The sequence below is a fragment of the Coloeus monedula genome (assembly GCF_965178545.1).
Source record: "Coloeus monedula genome assembly, chromosome: 3".
NCBI classification, from domain to species: Eukaryota; Metazoa; Chordata; class Aves; order Passeriformes; family Corvidae; genus Coloeus; species Coloeus monedula.
The window spans coordinates 104,414,428-104,440,241 of record NC_138783.1 but is presented as its reverse complement, the minus strand read 5'-3'; the positions used below and the strand labels follow the sequence as shown (position 1 = coordinate 104,440,241).

Sequence of the window (25,814 nt, the reverse complement as noted above, 5' to 3'; positions counted from 1 at the left end):
CCTAAATCAGAATACAGTTTTTAACGAGACTTTATAAATGCATGTGCCCAAGTCTTGTGTAATTGATGTGATTTAGCTGTCTGCCAGAAAGAAATATTGTAAACAATGCCAACTATTCAGACATACAGAAAGTGTGAGTTCTGCACTGAGAGAGATTCAGGAAAGGTTGGATTGGTTTTTATTCCTTCACTTTGATATGGTATTTTCTGGTGGTCTGTTGGTTTGGTTTATTCTATTATTTCAAATGCAGGCATTCATCTCTAACTGAAATTCTGGTTTTATGGAAGCTATAGAGAATACCTGCATAATATTTTCACTGCTACCTTGCTTTACTTAGTCATCCCTGCTCCCAAAGTCTTGACATATAACTACACAAAATCCAAAGGCGAGGATTTTTGATTGGAGTGCCAGATGTGCCAAAAACTAAAGAAGATTAGGAAATTGGTATCAAAGCCAATTTTGAATTGATCACACTTTGCTCTGTTTGCATGTGAGCACACAAGGCATATCTATAAAGTTAATATTCTCCAAGGCAGGCAGAGAGCAAAGAAAGAGAACGATCCCCCTTTGACTAACCTTATCTGTCACACAAGATGTCACTCTGTCCTTTGTTTGCAAGGGGTGGTGAGGAGCAGATGCTGTGTGCAACTTGCTTCTCTGGGCAAAACAGTGGGTCTGGACAGAAAGCTGTGCTGGGGATTATATTCTTAGACCCAGCAGTCACTTTTTTTGCCTTCATTCTTCATCAGGCCAAATGAGCTTGTGAGGTCTCACACTGCCCACTGAAAGAAAAGCAGGAGGAATCCCTGAGATCTTTGAACCCAATTCCAATGATGATCTGGTGGCCAAGGTGTTTTGACTTACACATGACTCTCAGATATCCAAGTTCCCCCCTTGCAAAAGAGGCGTGCTTTGCTGCAAGTGAACTTTGAAAGCATTATAGCATTTTAAAGTCATCTTCATAAAGTTTTTCTTCAAGAATTATTGCTGTTGCTGAGATTCCATTATACAGAGTTAGTATTTTTAATCTGACTTTTGAACAAAACCAAGCAGTTTCTTAGGGAGAATTCACAGAATTTTATTTAAAAGCTAGTAAAGTTTCTACATACTGACCTTGAAAATGAAAATATCTTTTGTCTGGATGCATACTTCAGGAAAAAGTCAAAAAATTCTTACTGTTCAGTAAAGAAATCAACTATTTTCCTTGTCATCACATGACAGCAGTATCTGTAGGGCTACCTAGAGACCTGCTCACTGTGAATGAAAATAAATGGGGCAGCACACTAGCAGCAGTAACACCAAAAGATCCATTAACAGCATGTTTGCTTAGAATAGTGTGAACACCACAAATTGCATTATCTTGTGGAAAGTTGGTACAGTGGCTTGCCAGAAAACAATCTGGACATCCAAATATTTTCCCTAATGTCTGATATTCACAATACAGAAAAAATTTCACATCTAGGGTACAGAATTCAGGCTTTTTGGATGCATGTTCATGCAAGGCAGCTGTCATCCTGATGGAGCTCCTTGGGGAAGATTATCCAGGATGCTGCTGCTTGCCTGAGCTGTGGCTCTCTGCCTGGGACACAAGGGCACGGGAGATGTGGCTGTGGCTAAGGATGTGCCCATAACTGAGGTGGTCAGTGCCAAGTCCCTGTGGATGGACTTCTAGGTACCTCTGTACCAGGTGTGATGGGTGCCCTGGACACTGTGCTGGTGGGTATCCTTCAGGAAATACTGCCAGGACATGGCCAGGTGAATTTGCACTTCGGCGGAACAGCTCAAAACTGCAGGTTCCCTATGGACCTGGATGTCTTCTGGTTTACTTACTACTTACCTGAGCCAAGAGAACTTGGCTTTCCCTGACTCTGCATGAAATGGGAGGAGCCTCTTCATAGGTGAAAATGTCAGAGAGCAATGAAATTGCAGACTGACCTTTATGACACCAGTCCTAGTCTGTGTTTTCTTTTTTAAAAAAAGGAAGCTCTAGCTGTATATGCACTAGGGGAAAAGGTAGCACATCTGCCTGTGGAGTCAAACATATAAATTTACAGTTTGAAATTTATATACTTTTACAGTTTGAACTGAATGATTTTGGCCCTGGGAAAAAAAGGAAGGACTCACTTCCCATTAGCCTAGTTATTCTGCTCAGGGATTTACAAAATGAAAAAAAAAAAAAAAGGTGGTTTCAAGGACATCTATTTTCTTTGCAGAAGTGGTAATTAATAGTCTGCACTAAGTGGATTTGACAGGTGCAGAGTGCTGAATGAGGAATTTGTGTCATCATCTTTACAGTTCTGTACAAGAGTAAATGTTGACTTCACGAATTGTGCTTGGTTTTGTTAGGCTGGGTTCTACGTAAAGGCAGAAAGTCTTGAAAAATGACTCACCTTTTTTTCTTCTACATGTAACACTTTTTGGTTTGCAAAGAAACAGTTCAAATACCCCAAAGTCTCAATCTCCTATTTATTCTCACTCAGGTGACTTGCAAGATCTGCAGATACTGTTGCTCAGTGGAAATGTCAGGCATACCAGCACTGAACCACAGTTTCTGAAGACACAGTCACCGCCTATAAAATGAAGCTTCTTCATTTAAAAATGCTCTTTGTTTCTAGCTTCAAAGAAAGCATACAAACTCTGAACAAGTTGCACCAGGGTAAACTACTGAAAATCAATGATAGATTGTTAGAGAAAGTGTCTGAGGATACTGTTTGAAAGACAAATAAATAAAATTCAGAAAAGGTGAAAATATCCTTTTCTAATTTATCATCATGTAAAACATCTACTAAAAGACTATCACTCTGTTTCAAGACCAAGTGAAAATTATTTAACAAGTAATTTTAAACAGTAACAAATGATAAAAACTGCAAAACGAAACCTGAAGACAACAACCTAAATTTTTATAATCTCTGGAAGGCATAAAAGACTTACTTACTCAGTCTCAATGGCATCCCACTAAGCAATCCCAGCCTATTTGTTGAAAATTGACACTAAAACAATTTTCAAGATTACAGAAAGCACCACACCATGCATATATTGTTCTAAACACATTAAATTGCAATTTGGTGTTTTGCATGTTACTTGCTGAAAGCCTGAGAATGTTTTTGAATAAGAGAAAAGCTTTCCTGTGCAAATAATCCCTTAATTTTGACAGCACTGTACTTTTCACTTTTTAAAAACAGCTGTTCAACCAAACTTTCTTATAATTCAAAAAGTACAAAGTAGGATTGGTACTGGGGAGGATCATAAACTTATGTGCTAGTGCTTTTTATTGATGGAAGGCTCAATATGCACACTGACTACCTTCTAAATGCAGACTTCGATTTTTCTCCTAGTAAGTCAGGTAATTGGTGCATTACTGGATCAAGGCTAATAGGCTTGCTATGTCACACAATAGCTTACTCTTGCTTAAAGAGGAAAGCTGCCAGGAATGGGGAAGATCTCTGGTGGCCACGTCATTCCTCCGAAGTCGCATATTCTAGTGCTTCTGTCAAAAAAGCACAAACACACCCCCAAGCTGCAGACCAAGGTTTATTTGCCCCAAACTTTCCAAAATGAGAAATAGGTTTGCCTGTTAAATTATTTATCCACGTTCTCTCTAAAATCCTTATGAGCCACTAAGCAAACATGAATACTGCACAGCACTATGGTATCCTCATCTTGGAGTGTTTCTTAAAAATACTGGCTACTGCAATTCTTATTACTAAACCCTGGTGTTGCAGAGATCAGATACTGGGTTTGAGGCAGACTTGGTTTATTCTAGCTTGAGCTGTGTGACCCTGGACAGGAACTCCGAATAAAGAAATCCCTGGGCTTCTATACCCTCACAGTTCGTGCACAAGATCTTCACAAGTGCCCCCACATGCACCTCTTGATCCACTGGAAATTTATGGTCTGGGATCATCCAACACCTCATTGGATTCTTTATCCATGTTCACATGGACAGGCCATTAACTGCTCATATCTTCTGACTTGGTGCAGCCCTGGGACCTCTTTTGCATTACTGGGTACCAAGGTCTCAGCCCTTATTTGAAAGTATCTGCTCTTTCTCTGTTTCCTCCCCTGCTGAGCCAGCTATGCTGACAAAGGGAGCTCCTTTCAAGCCCACCTATAGTGTTTCATGCAGGCCCTATTTGTGCTAAGTTGTGAGCAAGTTACAATTAAGCCTATGCATTTCTCATATTCTCTAAATAAATTTATTTTAATCCCAAACAGCCAGACACCTAGAGAGGAAAATACCATGCTGTAAGCCTTTGATTGTTGCTTTTGTTGTATTACTTCATTGAAATGATGGTGAGGCATTGTAATAGGCTGCCCAGGGCAGGGGTTGCGTCACCACCCCTGGAGGTGTTCAGGTGTGGGTGTGGCACTTGGGGATATGGTTAGTGGTGAACATGGTGGTGCTGGGTTAACAGTTGGACTCAATGACCTTAGAGGTCTTTTCCAACCTTAAGAGTTCTCTGTTTCTCTGATTACAGCATGGGGTAAAATCATTGTCTCTGGTAGCCACATATTCTTCACACTGCAGCAAAAGGTGAAGACACTTTGTTTAAAACCCCATCTGTCACCACGAGTGGAAAATAAAATGAAAAAGATAGGTTTACTACTTCAAACACAAATTTACAGGAGGACTGCGCTTTTCCGCTGTTCCCTTGATTGCCGGCTGGTTGTGGTCTCCGTATTGGTGTGGTGTCCTTTTGACAGCTGGGGTACAAGGCTGAGATACAAAATTATCCAGGCAGAGCCAGCCCTTCATTTCTCTTGCCACATGCACCAGTGCCTGGACCAGTAGCAGTGCCAAACCCCAAGCTGCCATCACCAGGGTAGCTAGTAAGAAAAATGTGTTAGAAAATCAAAATTAATTTTGGTCTTATAAAGAAGCCAGGAATTGACACAGAGCTACTAGAAGCTGATTTTGTCATGATCGTGGGAGATTATTAAGAGAAGGAATTTAAGGATGAACTATTACCCAAACTTCTGACACAGTCTATCTGTGGTCAAAGTCGTGTAAACAACTGGGACAGGGGGCTCAGTAGGGGAGAAGCTGCGATGGAGCAGAGGGAAGACAAGCGGGCAGCAGCTGCCTTCGCTCCACGGGCAGCGGAGCCGCGGGCGGTGCGCGGGGGCGCTGCTGCCGGCGAGGGGCGGGCAGGGCAAATGATAAACGAGGCGCGATCGGCCCGACGGCGCCGCTCGCTCTCAGTGCCGCCGACGGGAGCGGGCGCATTGTCCCGGGAAGGCACGGCGGGGTGGAGCCGGGCTCCGCGCTGGGCTGCCCGGGCTGTCTCGTTCGGGGAGGGCGGTGCCCAGCTGAGCTGAGCCCTATTCCGCGCCGGCCGCCTTCAACTGGCCTCGCCTCGCCTCGCCTCGTCCCGTCCCGTCCCGTCTCCGTGCCCGCCCGGCCGCGGGGAGAAGCGCGGGCAGGAGGAGGGAGGGAGGGAGCCGCCTCACCCGGAGTTTGCCCAGCTGTTCGCGATGGGACGCGGCCCCGCCTGAGCACCTGCCGGCAGCACCCCGCTCCCCTCGTCCCTCGACGCCGCTATGGACAGCCCCGCGGGCGGCAGCGCGGCCGCGGAGCCGGCACCCCCCGGCGCGGAGCCGGAGCTGGCGGCCGGGGGCCCGGCAGAGGCCGAGGCGGCGGAGTTGGGCTCGGCAGCCCCGCGGCCGCGCTGCCTGCGGGCCGTGTACGTGCTGAACGACCCGCCCAAGGCGGGCACCGGGGCGCGGAGCCCCGAGGCCGGGGCGCGGCAGTGCCTGCTGCGGGCCTGCGAGGCCGAGGGAGCCCAGCTAAGCACCGTCAACTTCGGCGAGCTGGACTTCGGCGAGACTGCGGTGCTGGACACCTTCTACGACGCGGGTGAGCGGGCTGGGCTGAGGCGGGACGCGGGGCGGGGGCTCAGGCTTGACCTGCCCCGCGCCGCCCTCCCGGGTCGTGCAGGGACACTGCCGGCAGGAGTGCGGAGCGCTCAGTGAGGGCGGTGCCCGAGAGGGGGAGCGGGGCTCTTGGCGAGAGGTGTGGGAACAGGGAAATGGGTGCGAAGGGATCCTGGTGTAATGTGTCCAGCACACTGAGGAGGAGAAGGTTTGGGAAAAAAGTTCAGGCTCTTACAGAAGCTGCTTGAGTCACCACGGTGCGTTGCCCCAGCAGAACTGTGGGTCCTACAGTACCAAGAGCCCTAAGGCGTAGTAGAGCTCCTCCTGGGGTGGCTTGCCAGCCTCTGATCTGGCTTGGCTAGAGGCTTCATGTTCACCCACTCTCACTCCAGACTGTGAAATTGGCTTGTATGTGAACGAAGTGATCCAGTATTGCTCTGAACAAGGGCCCCGAGGAAGACTTGTGGGTATTGCCCACCCTGTTCAGGTTCCAGCTGTTACCAGGTGTCTGATGGTTCAAAAAAAAGCTACTGTCCCTTCACTCAAAAATGCCTGGCAGGTTGAGCACTATGGCAGAGAGCTGTGAGCTTTTTGAGCACACAGAGGAAGCCTCTGAGCTAATAGGTATTATAAACGAATCAAGGTGAGTATGGACCTGTTGCTGGCATGCAGACATACATGTTTCTCCTATCTGTATGAGCCAGCATTAGGAAATGCCGGGAATTCACAGACTCCAAAGATGGAAAGTACTCTTTAAGTCCGTGTTGATGTTCATCTTTCATAAGAACTTTGTTTTGCTCATGAGATGTGTTGAAGAATGTTTCTTAAAACTTTAGTCTTATTTTAAATTCTCATATGATTATGCGTCCATTTCATCCCAATAAGTCTCCCAAATATTGAGAAACCTCACATCCTTTTTTGTCATTGTTTTTTTCTCAGTCGGTGTTTTTGTTATATCTCTGCTAGCAAGGTTGACAAATATGTAATATATTCTTTGTGTGCCTTGCTACACAAACTAGCAATTTCTTTTATAGCCCTTCTGAAGGTAAGCATAATAAGGTACCTACCAAAGCAAAATTATTTCTCCGTTTCTACTAATAGCGCTATTAATGTATTAGACACACACCTGCAGTGCAGTGTACTGAGAAGCTGAGACAGCTATTTAAAAGGTTTTCTTAAATTGCTGCATTCTGAAGTGAGTGCCTCTTCTCTGGGAATGTGCCCTAACTTTGCAGATTTTTGCATTCAAGTAATCTTGTCAGACCAAGATCATTTTATCACTATTTAATTCATTATTTAATACTATTTTGTAATAGTAAAATTTCTTTTTACTGGATACACCTTCAACACTCTTATATCCAGGTTTTGTCAATTAAAAACTAATTGAATAGTCCATAATCAGGAATTGTTCCAGAGACTGTTAAAAATAGTCTTTTTGTGGATTTCTTTCCAGTAGCAACGATTTGAGATCAGCCAGGGAGACAACATTTTAGTTTGGATTATGTATGCCTGGGATTGCTGGCATCTATTTAGTTCTTAAGAAGAACATCGTTAAGAATAAGTTTTAATATGAACGCTCCTATGGCTCATGATGAACTTTGTGTCAGGAAGTTCCCATGTGTTTACTTTAAAAAGAAAAAAATCTGAAGAAGTTTTATTGCTGCCTGGGTAAGATACTGAGCAGGTGTTTCCCATACTGACGATATCTCTTACAGTGTATATTTACTTTCTGTAGCTGGGGGGCAGAGCCTTGAAAAGCAGTTCCTCTTGCTTTGTAATGAGTGGGGGATTTCTAAGAGATGCTTGCCTGTTGCCATCTCTTGGTTTGCTAGTGGAACCTTAACCATCTACTAATGCTTAATGACTGAGCAGCAAAGACCATCTCATTGTGAGTAGTATCTGTGGCTCTTTGTTAAAAATGTTATCCATTAGCCTTTTTCTCTGACTGTGTCTGAAATTGTAGTCGTTTACTCAGCCATTAGACAACCCCCTCCAAAGCAAGTTTATCTACCGTACTTGGTATGAATATATAAGTACATTTTGTGACAAAATCAGCAAACTTTAAGGACAGAGTGCAATGAAAAAGATCCACAGAAACCTCTTTCCTGTATTCAGACAGGTTTTCTGGTGGATGATTTTTCAGTAGAACACTGGGAAAAGTGCTGAAAACCCACTTATATTCCATAATCAGAGTATATGTGTGTTTCTCCTTGATTGTAGCCATTACTGCCTTCCCATCATTTGAAATCTTAGCATGAATGGAAGCATGACTTACACCTTTAGTTTAGGTATTGCAGACCTGCAGGTAATGCAGGGATGACCCTGACCTTAAGAAATCACTCAGCTTTCTAAGGTTTTGCTGTGCTGAAGGGGAACTACAGCACTTGTGAGAGCAAACTTAAAACTTGTGAGGTAAGAGCTTGATAAAAGAAAGATTTCTTTTCTCATTGTGTGCTAGAAACAAGCTGTCAGCAAAGTAATTTATGGTTTTCAAAAATGGGCAATGATATCTGCCTAGTAGAGGAGCAACAAGGATGCTTGACTGTATCTGTGAGAAGAAAGAAAGGTAATATTTTTGGAATAAAACCGGGTACAGGCCATTAGTGTGAAGTGTTTTTGCAGAGAATAAAAGCAATTTTCCCTATGAACAGTGAGCCTAGGAGCTAACTGAGAATTTAAAGTTTCTTCAGAATTATCGCATGGAGAAAATCAGACTGTAGGCACTGCAGTGCATTCAGAAACAGCTTGAGAGACACAGTGAAAAGGTGAGTGTGACTTAGCTATAGTGGTGTTACAGGTAGAGTGATTTATAGCTGCAAAGGATGTTCCTGTTCTGAATGTACTAAGAAAGCAAACATCCTGTCAAAGTCAAATGTCTGATCCGTACCTCTGTTAAGGTGATGTTAGATAGAAAAAATGTAGGTTTTTTTTCCTTGTCTACTCAAAACTTTATCAAATCTTAATGCTTCAAGTGCCAGACAATAGGGTATTGCTACAGCAATAAGTGAAGGAGTGTACAAAGTACAGTTATACAGATTTTGGATGTTCCCATTTTGGTTTATGAAATCCTGTCTCTGTAGCTGATTATATTTTTCCCTCATGAGGTATGTTCAGTAGTCTGTTTTGAGGCTTGGAATATTTCTTTGACCATTTGACCACGGCATTTAGAAGTTACTACAGTCAGCAGGATGAAAATCAGCTGAAAGGAAGACAACCTAGAGAGAGACCGGTGTACCGAGAAATAAAGCTAAATGTTGACCTGAGATTAATTAGTATCCCTCTGACAATCCAGGAAACTGTCAGATAATTTGTGAGTATAGGGGGAATATTTTGAAGTCTGTTTCTGCTGTCTTGCTATGTATGAACTTCTATAACCAATATCCTGTGTTATAAGGTAGCCCCAAAATGCATGCTCTCTGCAGACCTGTCGTCATCCAGAGCTAAGACTTGGGAGCGAGCCCAGAGACTGAAACACGGGTCCTGCTTACTTCTGTACTGTAGTTGAACCACTCTTAACATAACCCTAATTTCTTGTCCCTGAAACTCTTTTTCTTCATGTTTCACTGTGAAAGGGGAAGGAGGAAATATATTTGCTGGATCCTAATTTTCAGGCTCTGGCACCCACTGGGAGAATCGTTGTTGCCTGTTCCCAGCTGCTTTCCCTGAAACCCTCTGCCCTCAGAAGGCCAGTGTCCCCACTTCAGAATTGGCAGGGGTGCTTCAACTTCTTCAGCCCGAAGGCTGAGTGTATCAGGTGCAGTAAACACTTGTCACTGGTTTAGGATAATATACAGTGTGGTACCGGTGTAGCTTAGCTGGAGTCACAGCTTCCCTTGCTGACTCTGCTGCAGGGAGTGCAGTCTCTGACAGGAATGACAGTTGAGGGCAATAACTTCTTAAGCTCCATCAGACCTTCCTGCTGCAGTTGATCTTTGCCTCTGGGTGTGACAGTGAGCAGTGGTGGAGTTAAGGGTTAGCGCTCTGATGCTTGCTTCAGCAGGCAGGGTTTGCTGTTTTTCTGAGGAATACTTAAAATCTTTCCTTTCTTTTCCCATGCAGCTTACTCAGTGGCTAGGGGTGTATTTGCTTTAAATCTCAAGAGATATATATATATACAGAATACAAAAATATGAAGAGAAGTAAACCAACCATCTTCAGAACAGGAAGGTGGTGGATGAGAGGCTGGGCTGGGTATTGTGTTGCTTTAGTGCAACAGCAGAGCTTTTGGGACCTGATCTTTTTTCTCTGTGTGGTACTGCACATCTAGAGCGACTTCAGGTGTCTCCAGCAAAGCTCTGCATTGTGACATCAAACCAAATATTCTGATAACAAAACCCTGTGATATACCCGTATTGTAGTCCTTTTATATCGAAGTGTGTGAGGCCAGTTTTAAATGACAGTAACAAGCCTGATACAATCAAGTCTATATGTCACTATCATAAAACAGTTTAGGTTGGAAGGGACATTAAAGATCATCCAGTTTCAATCCCTCTGACATGGGCAGAGACACCTTCCACTAAACCAGGTTGTCTGCTGTCCAGACTGGCTTTGAACACTTCCAGCGATGGGGTATCTACAACCTCTCTGCGTAACCTGTTTCAGTGCCTTACTACCCTCACAGTAATCTAAATCAGCCCTCTTTCATCTTAAAGTCATTCCCCCTTGCCCTATCACTACAGGCCTTTGTAAAAGGTCCCTCTCCAGCTCTCTCATAGCCCCTTTAGGTACTGCAAGGTGCTATAAGGTCTCCCTGGAGCCTACTCTTCTTCAGGCCAAACAGCCCCAGCCCTCTCACCCTGTCTTCCTGGGAGAGGTGCTCCAGCCCTCTGATCATCTTCATAGTCCTCCTCTTGAACCTCTCAAAGAGGTCCCCACCCTTCTTATGCTGGAAACCCCAAAGCTGGATGCAGCACGCCAGGTGGGGTCTCACAAAAGCAGAATAGAGGGAGAGAATCCCCTCCCTCAACCTGCTGGCCACACTGCTTTTGGTGAAGTACAGGACACAGTTGGATCGATGATCTCTGAGGTCTTTTCTAACCTAATTAATTGATTCTGTGATTCATGCACTTTCAGCTTCCTTAGATGGTTTCAAACCTCCTGTTCCACAATGGGCAGTTCTTCATTCTCCCAGTCCCTGTCTTTTCCTTCTGTGACTCTGGTGGTGTGGCTGGAGCATCTGCCAGTGAAGACCAAGGCAAAAAAGTTACTGAGTACCTCAGTGTTTCCCATATCCTGGCTAACCATGTGTCCTGTTTCCTTCTGGAGACACATCATATTTCCCTATCTTCCTTTTATCACCAACGTACCTCTAAAAACTTTTCTTGTTGCCCATGATGTCGCTGGCCAGATTTAATTCTATCAGCGCTTTAGCTTTCCTAACCTGATCCCTGGTGGCTGCTCGGACAATTTCTCTGTGTTCCTCCCAGGCTATCTGTCCTTGCTTTCACCCTCTGTAGGCTTTGGTTTTGTGTTATAATACATCTCAGGTGCTGTGACATGTGATGCATTCAAGAGGCGTATTTTGCTTTTATGATATTAGCTGGGGTCAATTTCCGACATTTCTTTCAGAAATGCTTATTTGTATTCAGAGATTTGCATGTTTTTGTTTAACAGTGGAGACCATTATTTTCATAATCAGAATAATGGAAAGGTTAGGGATGGAGGGACCTTAAAGATCATCTTGTTCCACCTCGCCCTGCCTTGTGCAGGGATGCCGTTCACTAGATCAGATTGCTCAAGGCCCCATGCAGCCTGGCTCTGACCCTTCTGGGGTGGAGTATCCACAGCTTCTCTGGAACCTATTCCAGTGCCTCACCGCCCTCCAAGAAAAGAATTTTTTCGTGACATCTAACTTAAACCTGTCCTCTTTCAGTTTAAACTCATTACCCCTTGTTCTCTCCATTGTAGTCAACATATCCCAAGACTGTCAGCTGTGATAAATGGCTTTGTGTCAACCCTTTTGCATTTTCTGTGTGTAACCTGAAAGGCTTCACTTCGGTTCAACTTGCATATGTTCTGTGAAGTAGCTCCTTTAATGTCAGCTGAACGGGCTTAGGAACCTGCAAATAAATAACCATAAATAGGTAGAATTTTCTTTGGTGTATTGCCGTAGACCAAATGCAAGATCAGGACTGTATTCAGAGAAAGATACTAATAACAAAAAGAAGAAACGGAGAACCTCTCTCTAATGGAGAGAGACTCTGTTTTATTACTTCTCCTTTTGGAAGATCTATTTTTAGCTGTGATGGGTCATGTGGAAGGACATACCAACAATCCAAACCCAGTATAAGTCCTACCTTTTTTTTGAAGCTTTGAACGAAGCGGTTTGCATCTCTAAAAATCTGATACTAGCCACGCAAATTTGGGCTTCTTCCATTGTTCCACGGTGAGATTATGAATAGGTGTATGTACTGTCTATGTGAAGTGACTCATTTCTGTGCCATGACTTCTGGATAAAGGAAAAAGAGTGCAGTTCTTTTTTTTCCCAGGTTTCCTGTGCATGAAACTTCCTTGCATGAGAAAACCCCAACAAAACCATATAACAACCCAGCCTACAGATGTCCATTTTCTTTTCTTGTCTTTCTTTCCTCCTGAACTTAAATACTAAATTTGAGAAGGCTCCTCAGAATTTGACTGTGTGACTGGGTTTTGTAGCCAGAAGCATGTCAGATGATTCTTAGCTGTTGAATCAGCTAACAAGGAATCATCTCTCTGAATACAATATAAATTGTGTTTCTGCTATTACTCTGCAAGTAATACTTTTCATTGTGTGATTTTAAGTCTTATTGAATCTCACTAAATAGACTTAGAAGCTTTTACACCCATTACAACCATTACAAATGACTTCGAAAATTTGAACATTTAGGATTATTCTGAAGAGAGGAACAACTGCATCTATTGAACTGCCTGAGTTTTGAAGACCAATTATTGTCACACAGCCCTTGAAAACACTGCAGTTAAAGTGTGTTTTGGTTGTTTGGGCTTTTGGGGGGTTTGTTTGTTTGTTTTTAATATTGTTTAATTGTTTTTTTAAAAATAAAACTTGCAGCATTTTCTGGAATTCTTTCTATCAGTGAATGTTGTTCTGATGTAGTTTTTTTCCTCTGATAGGAGGAAAGAACTGTGCTGGCTATGCATACCAGTCCACTAATTCTAAAGGTCACTTTTTTTTTAAAGAATTATATGTGAACATATTTTTCATACAGTTCCTAAGTTGCTCTGAAAGAATCTGCTCTGCCATTTGACTGTGAGATGTTGGTAAGCAGATCTCTGGTTCTGCCTTTTTGCATTTCGAGTTGACTCTCAGTGGCTCCCAGCTGCTCATCTCCTTTGCAGTGATTGCATGCTTGTTCAGTCTTGCTGTGCTATGTGTAGCATATTCTTCATAGGTTTAAGAATTGTTTCTCTTAGACCTGAAGTCACAAAATTAGGTCAAAGAAAAATGAAGGAAGTGTTTGCTTATGTGGGTTAATTACACTGCTTTAATTTCCATCCTCCCATAAAATAGACAAATTATGGCAGATATGTGGTAGCTCATATTATGTTCTGCAGTCATGCTCTTATTTTATCAGTGTAATCATACATTGCTTTTTTAATTGTTAAATTACACTTGCACATACTTACTAGTTAAAAAGTAACTAATGTTCCTGGTTTGCCTTGAGGTAAAGCTCTTCTGATGTGTAAGGACTTGTGCAAAACCTAATTGAGAACTCGAGATGTTTTGGTTTCCTCAAGATGGACTTGTGTCAGAGTAGTAAAGAGAAGGCTCTTGGCCAGGAACAAGAAGTAGGATACAGTGATTATGTGCATGATTATTATTTGATTTATTGCTAATTCAGTGTCTAAATACTGCTGTAATGCAGCATGTAAATAACTCTATCTAAAACAGATAATAGTGCAATAGGGTCATGGTCTCTCCAGTTATGAACTTCAGTGAGACCCCCTTGCTTTCTAAACTCAGAGAAATTTAGGTGTCGCTAGGTCCACTTAGTCTCAGATTTGGTCAACAGTTTATGTCTAAAGGCTTATAATATAAGCAGGTTTGGCTAGAAAAGTGCAGGTTAATGGTCTTTGGCCTCAGAGAATTCACAATTCCAAAGCAACAAGGCACCTATGTGGCTGCTTTAGGATTTTATCTCCACATGTGACTGGATCTTAGTGTTTTTTACTCACCTGTCAAAAAGTCAGTGTTTCCCATCTGTAGGCTGGACATATGCTGCAGGCTTCCGTGCTGGGAGGGGGCTCCACCTGGAAGCTGCTTGAAACACTGGCAATCTATTGGCCCTGTCTCTGCCAGCATTTTATACCCTTATGCGGGCCAGTGTGCACCAAAGTCAGTCCTGAATATCTTGACTCCCCCATCTCTGAAGTGCATTAATTATGCATTCAGACAGTTCCTCCTGCAATACTCACCTGGTGTTCTAATCCTAGGAAAGCCTCATTGCGATCAGGGACTGCAGAAAGGGAGAGGGTGTGTGGAGCTGTGTTTGGAGGATGCGTGCAATATCTTTGTTGAGTCAGCATCACAAGCCTCAAATTCAAACTCTGGCTGCAAACCTGGAGATACTCAGGGCATGCTGCTGCTGCCATGCATATGGAGGAGCAGCTGCAGGGGTGTTATGTGGCTGAAATTTGGCAGTCGAGATAGGTTTAGGGTCTTCCTTAGGAGGGCCTCAGTGTGGTTTGCCGCTTGCAGGTGAAATCTCTTAACAGGGTAGGCTCTGTTTGCCATGCACTTCAGGAGGGATGTGAATTGCTTTAGCCTCAGGCTACCTTTGAACAGCAAGATGGGTGCCTGAGGCTGAGCCAAGAGAGGGCTCGCAGCTGTTGCTTTATCCTGTGCCCTGGCACAGGCTGGATATAAACAGCGTAGCTCCAGTCTCGGCTGAGGTCAGGGGGATTCAATGGGCAGCCAATGGGTCAAATGTGTCTCACAGTATAATTTCACTCTACCTGTCTTCTTTCAGAAGTGCTGCAGATACTCTCACCTTTTCCTGTGAGGTTGGGCTGGTTATAGGAACGTGTCAGGAAAAAAAAGTTGTATTGCTGTAGTCTGCAAGGAGGAGACATAAATTCTGACACAAGTACTGGATTGCTGTGTCATGGGAAACCACTCATGCTTTTTTTGTCCTTCATAGGGTCAGCCTGACGAGGTCAATGATTCTGCTGTGGTGTTCAAGGTGGTAGAATTAAAACTTCTCAGATATTCTTTGGTAATGCTTCTGAGCATTTAAAGTTTTGTCTAAGTCAGTAGTTCAATAGCTGTTATGTCTTGGAGTGCAAAGCCCGATAGGATTCACAACCTTAAAACTTGTACCCCAGCTTTTATTACATTGAAGGTACATGATCCCAGCCTTGGTTAGCATAATCTTTCTTTAACTGGAGCAGGCTCTGGTGGCAGGCAGAAATCTGAAATGTGATGAAACAGTAATGACACTGTTAGGACTACATCCCTAGCCTTCTGCTGATGTGGGATGGTACAGCTAAATCCAGCAGTAAGGGAAGTACTCCAGTTTATCATAGCAGAACCTGGGCACATATAGTTGTGTCTATTCTAGTATATACTGCTTTTATGCTTAAATTACATTTTAAAAGTCTTCAGTATCTCTTTAAAGCAAAACACAAGGAGAATAATCTCTAAGTGCTTTTTTAACCCTGTTTCAGTATAATCTTTTTTGTTTCATTTTGTATCATGTTATGGAGGGAAATGTCTGGATTCTCTGCGTTTTGTGGGGGTTGTTTTCTGTTCAGGAAAACATGCCCTCATGCACAGAACTGTAGCTCAACCACTAGTGGTCATGGGCCTCTCAACAATTTGCAAAGTGTTTATTACATGATTTCTAAAGCTTTTGAAGTGTATGCTAAAAATGCATTAGTTCTGGAAAACAAACAAACAAACTTCCATGTAAATCAGCATGACAATAAACTTTCTCTAAAGTTCTTTGGTTTCATACTGGTGCCAGCAGTGCTTTCCATGAATTGTGGTACTTTGCTGCCTCCAGGCAAGTCAAAGCCAATGGTAGATTCTGTGAAACTGATTGTGGGGAAAATAACAGGGAAGTTACTTTTTTAAACTTGGGGTAGTGAATTACTTGCCACTTGATTGCTGTCCTTTTTCCCTCCTTCCCTTTAAATTTTTTTACAACTATTTAGTAGGTACATCAGCCACAAGAAATTGTGCTGAATCAAGTGTCTTTGCCTTAGTCACAGAAAAGCTGCAGGTTTTTTCTATTGCAGAAAAATATCTGCCCATAATAATTCAGTCAGGTGAAGACTAGCTGCATTAACTCTACTGTTGCTGCCTTTCACTCACAGAACCTGAAGAAAGAAATTTCTTTCTGCTACTTTGTGTGTTGAGGGAGACGTTAGTTGTTAGTTTTGCCTTTGCTTGGAGAGTGACAGTGTGAAACCGGAGTTGGGAGCTGGTAAATGAAAACAGTACAAGGCTGTATTCTGGCTGTGTGTTGCTTTCTAACAGTGCTAGACCAGTAATCTCTGTTGCGCTAATCTTAGTAGATAATAAAAATTTATAGGAGAAAAGCTAATGTTTACCATGGTGTTACTGTTTGGTAGTGGGCTGCCTTACTTAGCAGAGTTTCTGTGTGCACAATCCTTGTTCACACAGTAACTGTCAGATTTTATCAGCATCAGCTCTGCCTGCTGTGGAGCTGAGATACTTGTTTCAGATATTTTCTTTGCCAATGGGTGTTTGGCATGCTTCAGTCTTTTTAAACGCAGTTTGAGAAGAGGACATGATCACCAAGTGCAAAGCCAGGCACTGTGCTTGTTTTCACTACTGTTGTTTATGGTGCTTAAGATAACTGACAAGTTATGGGTTGTTGTCAGCTGGAGAAAGTATCCAAATCAGAATGAAGTCTGAAAATGGTTAAGATGGATTTCTTGTTTTCATGATAATTAAATTTTGGAACTGATAAACTTAGCTTTTTGCTTAGTAAAATAACAAGACTAGGTAAGTCTTCATATTGTTTAGGGGAAACCAGAAACTGCCTTGACTTTCTGGCTTGTAATCAAGTGAAAAAGAATGATGGATTATTTTTTGTTATTTTGTTTTACCCTTTAATGCCTCTTCAGCTTCCTCATTTTTCAGTAGTGCCTCTACCATGGTATAATACAAATTCTGAGAAGAATAACAAGTTAATTTCCACAAGTTTTTTGTATTTTGGACAATTTTGTAGATGAACATTCAGAATTTAGCATCTTAAATCTAAACTTTCTTGCATAGTCTTACCATGACAAGGTACAGATTAGCCTGGGGGTGTTGGCAGATGAGAAACTTGACATGGCCCAGCACCCCAGAGAGCCAACTGCACCTGGGCTGCATCCAAAGCCGCATGGCCAGCAGGGAGAGAAAGGGGATTCTCTCCCTCTGCTATAATGAGACCCAACCTGCAGCTCTGGGGGCCCAACATAGAAGGGATGTGGATGTGTTGGAGCAAGTCCAGAGGAGGCCATGAGGATGATCAGAGGGCTGGAGCACCTCTCCCATAAAGACAGGCTGAAAGGGTTGGGGTCGTTTAGCCTGGAGAAGAGAAGACTCTGGGGTGACCTTATAGCACCTTGCAGTACCTAAAGGGGGCAATGAGAGAGCTGGAGAGGGACCTTTTACAAAGGCCTGTAGCAGTAGGACAAGAGGGAATGGCTTTAAACTAAAAGAGGGCAGATTTAGATTTGATATTAGGAAAAAAAATCTTTACTGTGAGGATGGCAAGACACTGGCACAGACTGCCCAGAGAAGTTGTGGGTGCCCCATCCCTGCAAGTGTTCAGGGCAAGTTAGATGGGACCTTGAGCAAGCTGGACTAGTGGAAGGTGTCTCTGCCCATGTCAAAGGGGTTGAAACTAGATGATCTTTAAGGTGCCTTCCAACCTAAACAGTTCTGTGTTTTTGAGGTGAAGCATTCTGCTAAATGCTGGAGACCATGTTTAGGGGTTTGTTGTAAAATCACAATTTCATATGATTGATTGTGTCTGAATCACCGTTTGGAAGGACTAATGTTCCTCTGACTCTATAGTGATCTTAGGGAATGGTTCCACTGTGATAACAAACAGTCTGTGTTCGTGCTTAATATTTTCTGTCTACATGCTGGAAGTGTGCTGTATTTATAGGATAGTTAAAGATTAAGTGGCTATGACTTTAGAAAGATCAGCTTCTACTAAAATTCTAGATTTTTTTGATCTCTACGTAGTGTCTTGAAATAGATTTCTTTCATTTTTTAATGGAAGCTGCCCATTTTTAAAATTGCAGCTTTGAGTGGTACATAAGGATTTTTTCAGTTGCACATGCAGTCTTTTAGACTGGCACATAAAGCTTGTACTGTTTACAGGAAAGATAAAAATAGCAGAGTGAATCCACATCTGCCCACCATCCGGAATAGTGTATCAAGGACTCCGTATCTATGTATGAGTGCAAGTCTCTTGGCTCAAAGAGGATGCCCTGGCTTTATGTAAACTTTATTTGCATTTGCACTTTGATAACACTGCCTCTCCTCAATTAACATTTTTTTCTGTGCATAACTGACTGTGCTCTATGTGGGCCCTAAATGACAGTATGGGAGTCCACCAACATGAAGAGGCAATCTATAATATATTTATGAGGTGGGATACCTCAGTTTGGTACATATAAAACACCAGTGCTAATGATGGAGATGTCTCTTGATACTTGTTTATAAAAAACACATTTGGGAAAAAAGAAGAGATTCAGGCTAAGAAAATCTCACTTTTTTATATGCTATATTTTAAATTCATAAAGAAAAGAATAAAGGTCTTAGTTTAACCCAGACTTATGAGCTTTAGTGTTCTGAAATATTTTTTCTTTCTATTTTAGTTCCATCTATTTTGATTCCTTTTCTCATGTCTCATCTTTCTTTGAGAAGAAGATAAAGATCAGCATACTTTTACTTTTCTAATTTTTTTTTTAATATATGTTGTTGGCCGCTGTGTGACCTGTGGGAGATGTGCAGATTTAGCAGGTTTTTTATGTTCCCCAGCCAAGGTATTCAACATTTAATGATGGGTGACTCTCAAATGGTTTCATTTGGATAAATGTCTAAAAGGTTGAAGCTTATCTAACCTCCTTGGCCTAAAAATTGATTTGACTGCAGCTGGGGAGAAAGGGACGACCTTCCTTGTTGAATTTCATACTGTCTTTAATTTCACTTAGGGCAGGTTATCTAGTCATGTAACCTTTTTTTTCCCTATACTTCATTCCCTTTGATTGCCTTTGATGACCCAGTGTAGGAAGTGCAGAGGTGCAGGAAAAGTTAAATAAAGTTCACCTTTCTCATTCCATGCGCCCACCCCCCCTCCAATTACAGGCAAGGTTCAAATTAGGTTCAGGCTTGGGGTGTTTTTCCTGTATGCTTTCAACTGGCTGGCTCCACTCTAGTGCACTGCAGTGGAAATGGTCTCATGTGAGCCTTGGCACACTGCTAGTGCAGCAGGCAAGCGTGAACTGCCTAGTTTTAATTTACTCTGCTGTTTCTTTTCTTCTCTGATACTAAACAGGGCAGAAAAATGTCCTGTAGAATCAGTAGGTTCTTTGGCTTGCAGAAAAAATTTAGGAAATAGTGTTATCCTTAATGACTCAGCATAGTGAAAAGAATGTATGATGTGGGACAGTAACTCATTATGTCTGTCTAGCATCTATATAAACATTTTTAATATACTGAGAGTATATAAACAGAGAAAAATTATTGAACAGGTGTCCTTCTCAGATCATCTGTGACTGGTAAGTACTTTTTTAGTGTTCTGGATACATAGATTTAAAGCAAAAAATGAGCAACTTCTGGAATCTTCATTTGTCTAACATCTGTGAACAAAAAAAAGGAGACGAATGTGGATTCTTTAAATACTCTCTGAGAAGTTTAAAATGCTGCTTCTTTACTATTCATTTCAGTATAAAGGTTGAATCAAAAATGGAAATACCTGTCTTTTTGAGGTATAAATCAGGCATAGTATTATTCTGTAGATGCTTAGCTGTTTTGCAGGTGGAAGACTACAGATGCTGAATCAAGAGACTATTCAAGTTCTAACTCATACCAAGGTACAGTAGGATGATAGAAGTGAATCACTTAGGTAAAATATTAGGAATTTTCTTCTCTCTGAAGGCATTGGGTTTGTTACAAAGTACCTTTAAAATGAGGCCTCTGTTTTTCAAAGTCACTGTTTCTGTTTCAGTGGGGTATTTTTTTTTCTTTCTGGAACTCAGAATCTTAACTGCATGGTCAACAAGTCCATCTCTGAAGTTCCAGTTTATGTGACTAGGCTAGTGTCACACAGCAGCTGTCGGGTAGGAAGAAGCAGATACGGAATTCAGTTTTGCAAGCAAGCATTCAGCTGCTTAAGCCATGATAATGCCCTTTTTATTCCTGCAATGTTGTCAGCCTCTGTCACGGTGTCACTGCTCAACTTCAGCAGCCACTGAGGCTGATGGGAACTGCTGTTCCCCACACACCCCACAGTCACTTATCTGTTGTGAGCTGTTATTGTGGGGTAATCCCAGCAGGCAGATGAACACCGCACAGTCACTCACTCCCTCACCAGCAGGGTTGGAGAGATAATTGGAAAAGTAAAACAACTCATGGGTTGAAAAAAGGACAGTTTAATGTAAGGCAAAAGCTGCTTATGTTGTGTGAATTGTTTGGCACCAAGGCCAGCTCAGGTTGGGTCACTGCTGCACTTGCACTGCTTCTTGTAAGGCTTCTCCCCCAGTGGTTTCTGCTGTAGAAATGCCTATGACATGCAACTCAAATCGTGGTTGCAACCATGTAAACATATATCTACTGAAGTCTGCACCCCTGCTCCCTTTGGACCAGACCATAGGGTTTAAAATTGCAATGAAAAAAAAGGGAAAAGAAAATTGACTTTATCTCGGCCAAAACCAGCACAGCTGTGTTTAAAAAAGTTTATTAGAATGTTAAGATTCTTTAGTGTATTTTAACAGCAGTTAGGTAGCCAGTATCACCACCTAGCTATCTATCACTCTAGTGATAGTATTTCACAGTATGTATAAAGGAAGGGTTGTTTATCTCGCAGCTTGAGGTGATTAATAGTTTTTGATTTTTACACTGTACATGGTCAAATGGTTGATGCCAACCTGCAATAGCAAATTGCTTTAATTTGTCTTTTTTTCCTATTTTACTTCTGATGGGTGCATGTTTATAAGGTTTAAAAACCAGTAATTGTAAATGTAAGTACTTCGTTTTAGCACTCATGAAAAATGATTATAGTACAGTGTGGATGATTGTAAGAGGTATGTACTATCTCAGCCTAGAGTCTTTTTTACTACTTACAGAATTGGATTTTTTAGTTACAGATGCAAATGTCTTTCGTTATACAGTATGTAAAACGTGAGTTTTCATGAAATTAAATTTTTAACCTTTATTTCTTTCAATTGTTGTAAAGTTTAACAGTTTCTTAAAGTACTTTTCCAGGAGGTTAGTGTGAAGCTGGTAGCTGATACCTCTCACAGGACTGATTAGCTACAGTGACAGAGCCTCTTGCTACTGTGCTAGCACTGAGATAGCCAGAAATTGCCAAGTTAAATATAGGTTGAGGAGTAATGGGAGAACAGGATGGTGAGAGAGAGACTCAGAGACAGTGGATCACATGAAAGAGGTAGGAGTTGCAGGCAGCCATAAGCATTCATCTGCCTGAACTATGAAAATGCTGAAAATGCTAAGAGCCATGTGATGGTATCTCTCAGTTCCTAACCTGGGAGTTTGAACAGTGTAATTTGCAATGAAATGTCATAAATTATATTGATCTCTTGTGCATGTGACAACTTTTATAATTCATTTATTACCAGTGTGGAGATCTTGGCAGGGTCCATCTCATATGATTGTGGCTGGTAACTAAAGATCTGTGACTGTGGTCCCAGCATGGGTAAACTTTTACAATCCTTCCACAAGGAAGGGAGGCTGCATAAAGGAGTGTGTGCTGTGTGAGTTTCCAGAGACAGTGTGTGTAGACATTCTTTTTTTTACTTTAAGCTCTCACACTACTGTGAGTTAACTCCCTCAGGCTTGAGGCTGTGTTGTTCCCAGGACCTCACAAGCTATGGTATGAAAGGAAAAAAATAAAATAAAATAGAAGGTAAAGTCTGTTACTAGCTTTTGTATGAATGCCTTTGTCTTGCAGGGAAATGTAATGCTTATATTTGGCTTGAAGGTATTTTTGCTGAAAATTTAACTTGTATAAACTTCATTCGTAGGCCAGGAGGTATATTCAGTGCTTCAGTGTAATTAAACAGTGAGGTTTTATGAGTAGGAGAAAAGACCCTGGGATGAGCCAGTACATGCAAAAGCACCTCTTGAAGAACAGTCATCCCCACAGTTGTAGAATACTGAGTGCCAAAACAAACAACATTGTAAATTGGGACTCACAAATGAACTCCCAATTTATGGAAAACTCAAGAGTTGGGTGCTTCAGAGAGATCCCTGGAAATCTTAGGTGAGGGTTTGCATTGTGGCAATTCGTCCTTTTTCACAGGTAGAGAGAATGTGAGTTAAGTACTGATGAGAAAGATCTATAGTCCTTCTGCTTTGGCCGTTTTGTGGTTTAGCTGGTGGGAACGTGTCCAGGGAAACATCTGGTGAAACAATATCATTCTTGACTGAAATGCCTTAATGGTTAATGAAATTCTTTAAAGCAGAGCTCTGAGGCTCTGTGCAAGGGGCGTCGGAGCACAGAACACTTTCCATGTGGGTGTCTGCAGTTCCTTGGACTCCCCTCATAGGTAGTGGAGAGAAACAGGCGCTTCTGGGCTGAAGTTTTCCTGAAGTTGGTTTCTGACAGATCAGAGGAATGGGGCTCTAAAAGTGCTTTTCCTCTCTCTGTGTTGACAATGAAGGCAGTGATGACAGGCTCATGTGAGACCAAACATCTCCCTTGTGACTCTGACCAATTCACTGCTTATAACTTCTCTTTGGAATGAGCAGAATTTCATGAGGCTAAGGGGAGTTACTTCCAGACAGCCTTACCCATCTGACAAATTTCTGATTTGGTGCTTGAAAGCAGTAAGTCTTCTTAATTTGGCAGGAGGGGATGTTTAACAGTGGCCAGAAAAATAAGTTCTCTGATAAAGTCTCAGAATGACTTGAGTTGGTTCTAATTAAATCTCTTCAAAAGAAAAAGGAAACAAACAAACCCCAACAACCTGAAGCAAAGACTGGCAAAGTTAAAAAGGACTGAAAGCAAAGGTTTGTCATGGAAAATGTTAAGCAACGTCTAAGCCTAGGCAAGCACTGTTTACAGTGGATTATGTATTTCTTAACTTCTGCAATTCAATATTTCAAGAAGAGCTCTTTGAGGATTAGTTCTTTGTTTCCTTCTTTCTCTAAACTGCCAATGGTAAAAAAAAAAAGAGCAAACCAAAAAATTCACAAATTATGCTATCTTCTGAGAGAGGTTATCTTCAGGTGTTTCCAATCATACAATATTTTTCTTCTTCATACGTGTGCAAAAGCATTAAAAACACATTCTGAGCTTGGATGCCCTATATATGACATTAACTGCATTACTTTTCTTCCCACGCCAGTTCTTGTGGGTATTGGTTGTATTCTGATTTGGCAGAGTTTGAAAACTCTCCCTGAAGATCAGTTAAAAAAATAATAAGCATAGGCATGCTCTTGGCACAAGTTTTGCTTTTCTGGATCAGTAGAATTGCCTGTTATTTTAATGTAGTGTCTTGCCTTGTTTGAAACTTAGTTTCACTGTGAATTTAATTGTATTTAAGAAGCATCTAAAATGTTTCTTAAAGCTTTTTCTAGCAAAGGTTTTTGGAAGAGTCCTTGCTTCCATTTAACAAAATAGTTCCTAATATGCAATTTCAGGGCAAAGAGTTGAAAAGCTTCAGATGATGTATCTAATGAATAAGAAAACCCCAAATCATAAAAATAAATGAGCACTCAATTTACAGATCAACTTCTAGAACTGTCAGTGTTTCTCACCTGCTGTAATTTGTTCTGTTCCTTTTAACTAAAGTGCAGTTTCTTAGGTGATGTAATTTTTGGAACCGGTATTTATATATTAAGGAATATGTATTAATTATAATTATGGCACAAATACTTTGCTGAGGTTTAGAAAAATGAGTAGTTTTAGATACTGTTTTTTCCCAAGTTGCAATAAATGCCACTGAAGCATGAAAAATATGTTCTATTTCTATTTTTAGTGTGTGTTCCATGTATCAGCGGACAGATGAAAGATGCAGTATCTGTAAAGTAACACCACAGCACTAACATGATCACTGGCTCTAATGTTTGGGTCTGACTGTAACCTTATTGTGGAGTTGCTTGTATGAAGTAGGTGTTTTGTACAGGATTACAAAAGCCAGAGATGAGCATTGGCCCCTCAGTCTTGTCTGTTCTGTTGTTTTGGATGGTTGGCTGATTTTCACAGTATCATTTGATGGTCAGTTTTGCTGGATAGGAATTGCCAGTGAATGTTATAATGTCATACATTGCTGAGATAGCCTAAGACTAAAATTTCCAAAAGTTGCCAAAGCTAGTATTTGATATCAAAAGGACAAAATGTTACAGGTGAGAACTGATCTCATGAACAAGAAGTTTGTCTCTGGTTATGACTCAACTGAATATTTAAAATAAATATGAGTTTTATATTCCTTACCTGCATTAAAATGCTGTCAGGCTCTGTGTACATGGTGCTGTGCTGGTTGCATTCATCACTGGTTTCACTCCAGCTACATGTGCCTCTGTTTTTGATACACTGGATTATTCCGTTGTCTGCTTCTTTGCACTTCACATTTCATCACCTGTGGGATGGCTGTCCAAAAAGTGCTCATTCCCGTACCTTTTCAGGCCACTGGGGGTTCTCCCAGGGCTTTCACTGGAAGCTGTATAAGGCACTTTTGTGATACATGAAAAATAAGTTTTCCAGATTTCTTACCTCTACTTTCAGGCTGCAATCCAGACTGTAAGCAGTACAACTTTGCTTGGTAAATTTTAACCATTCTGATAGTTTAAAACATTCATGACTTCAGCCTTTTGCCCTGGGAGCTGAGAGGATGGAGTTTGAGTGCTCTAAACTTTCCATGTGCATAGGAAGGAGGAGCTGCCTTGCTGGGCCACATGAACTTTCTAACATCACCCAAATGCTATGGTTAGAAACACATTTGGGTGTCAGCTGTTCCTCCTCCTCCTCTTCCTCCTCCTTTATGTGGATGTGTCTGCTTTCCATACAAAGTCCAGCTGGCCCACTTTGCTTAACACAGCTGTTCCAGAACTGTCTCTGGAGGTGGGACGTTGCCAGTGTTAATGTGCTGTGTGTTAAGTGGAGCACAACAATCATTTGAATTGCTATGGTTAGTGATGCTTCTGGGTGGTCAAAAGGCTCATCTGAAAAATTAAGAGTTTTTTGGTTTCCTAATAGCAGAGCTCAGGATTTGCCTGGTCCTTTCAGGAAAGTTACCTAAGAGCAAACTTTCCTTAGTCAAGAATGCTGCTGCTGCTCAGCTAATACATGGTTTATCTTCAGCACACACCACATTCACTGAGCAGAGTGGTTTCATGGGGAAGCATGTGCAACTGGTTTCCAGAGCAAGATTTGACACACAGAAAGGAGGAATGCAAAAGAAACTTCTGACTTCTCTCCCCCCCCACCCCAGTATTTGTGGTTCTAAGAATGCTGGCTTTTATAATTGTTAGTCATTATGTGGTTGCCTTCCATTTTGCTTGGTTAGAGGAGAAGTGAGACATTTTGGGGCGTGGTGGCCTTTCTCTTCAGTAAATCACTTCATAATATAAAACCTGTGGCAGATGTCTGAAATTGTCACTTTACAACAGTCCTTTTCCTGAGCAGACAGACAAACCATGGAAAAGCACCTTTCAGAATTTTTGCCACTTGATGCCCAAGTTTTCAGAATTCCTAAAACACTTAAATCCATTAGAGCTGCCAAAAGCAAGA

The 25,814-nt window shown here is 41.8% G+C and overlaps 1 protein-coding gene across 3 annotated transcripts in view; it reads left to right on the top strand.

The window, feature by feature from the left end:
- Positions 1-5,249: 5,249 nt before the first annotated feature.
- The window catches only part of MAP3K15 (mitogen-activated protein kinase kinase kinase 15), an 85,228-nt gene continuing 64,663 nt past the window's right edge, over positions 5,250-25,814 (top strand). For 2 of the 3 annotated variants that reach the window (XM_082278503.1, XM_082278502.1), the window contains exon 1: positions 5,250-5,857. In XM_082278503.1, coding sequence (XP_082134629.1) covers positions 5,542-5,857 — 316 coding nt within the window. In that variant the 5' untranslated portion in view covers positions 5,250-5,541. Of the gene's footprint in view, positions 5,858-12,191; positions 12,260-25,814 lie in introns of those variants that run through there. The other variant, XM_082278504.1, reaches the window with a different exon arrangement.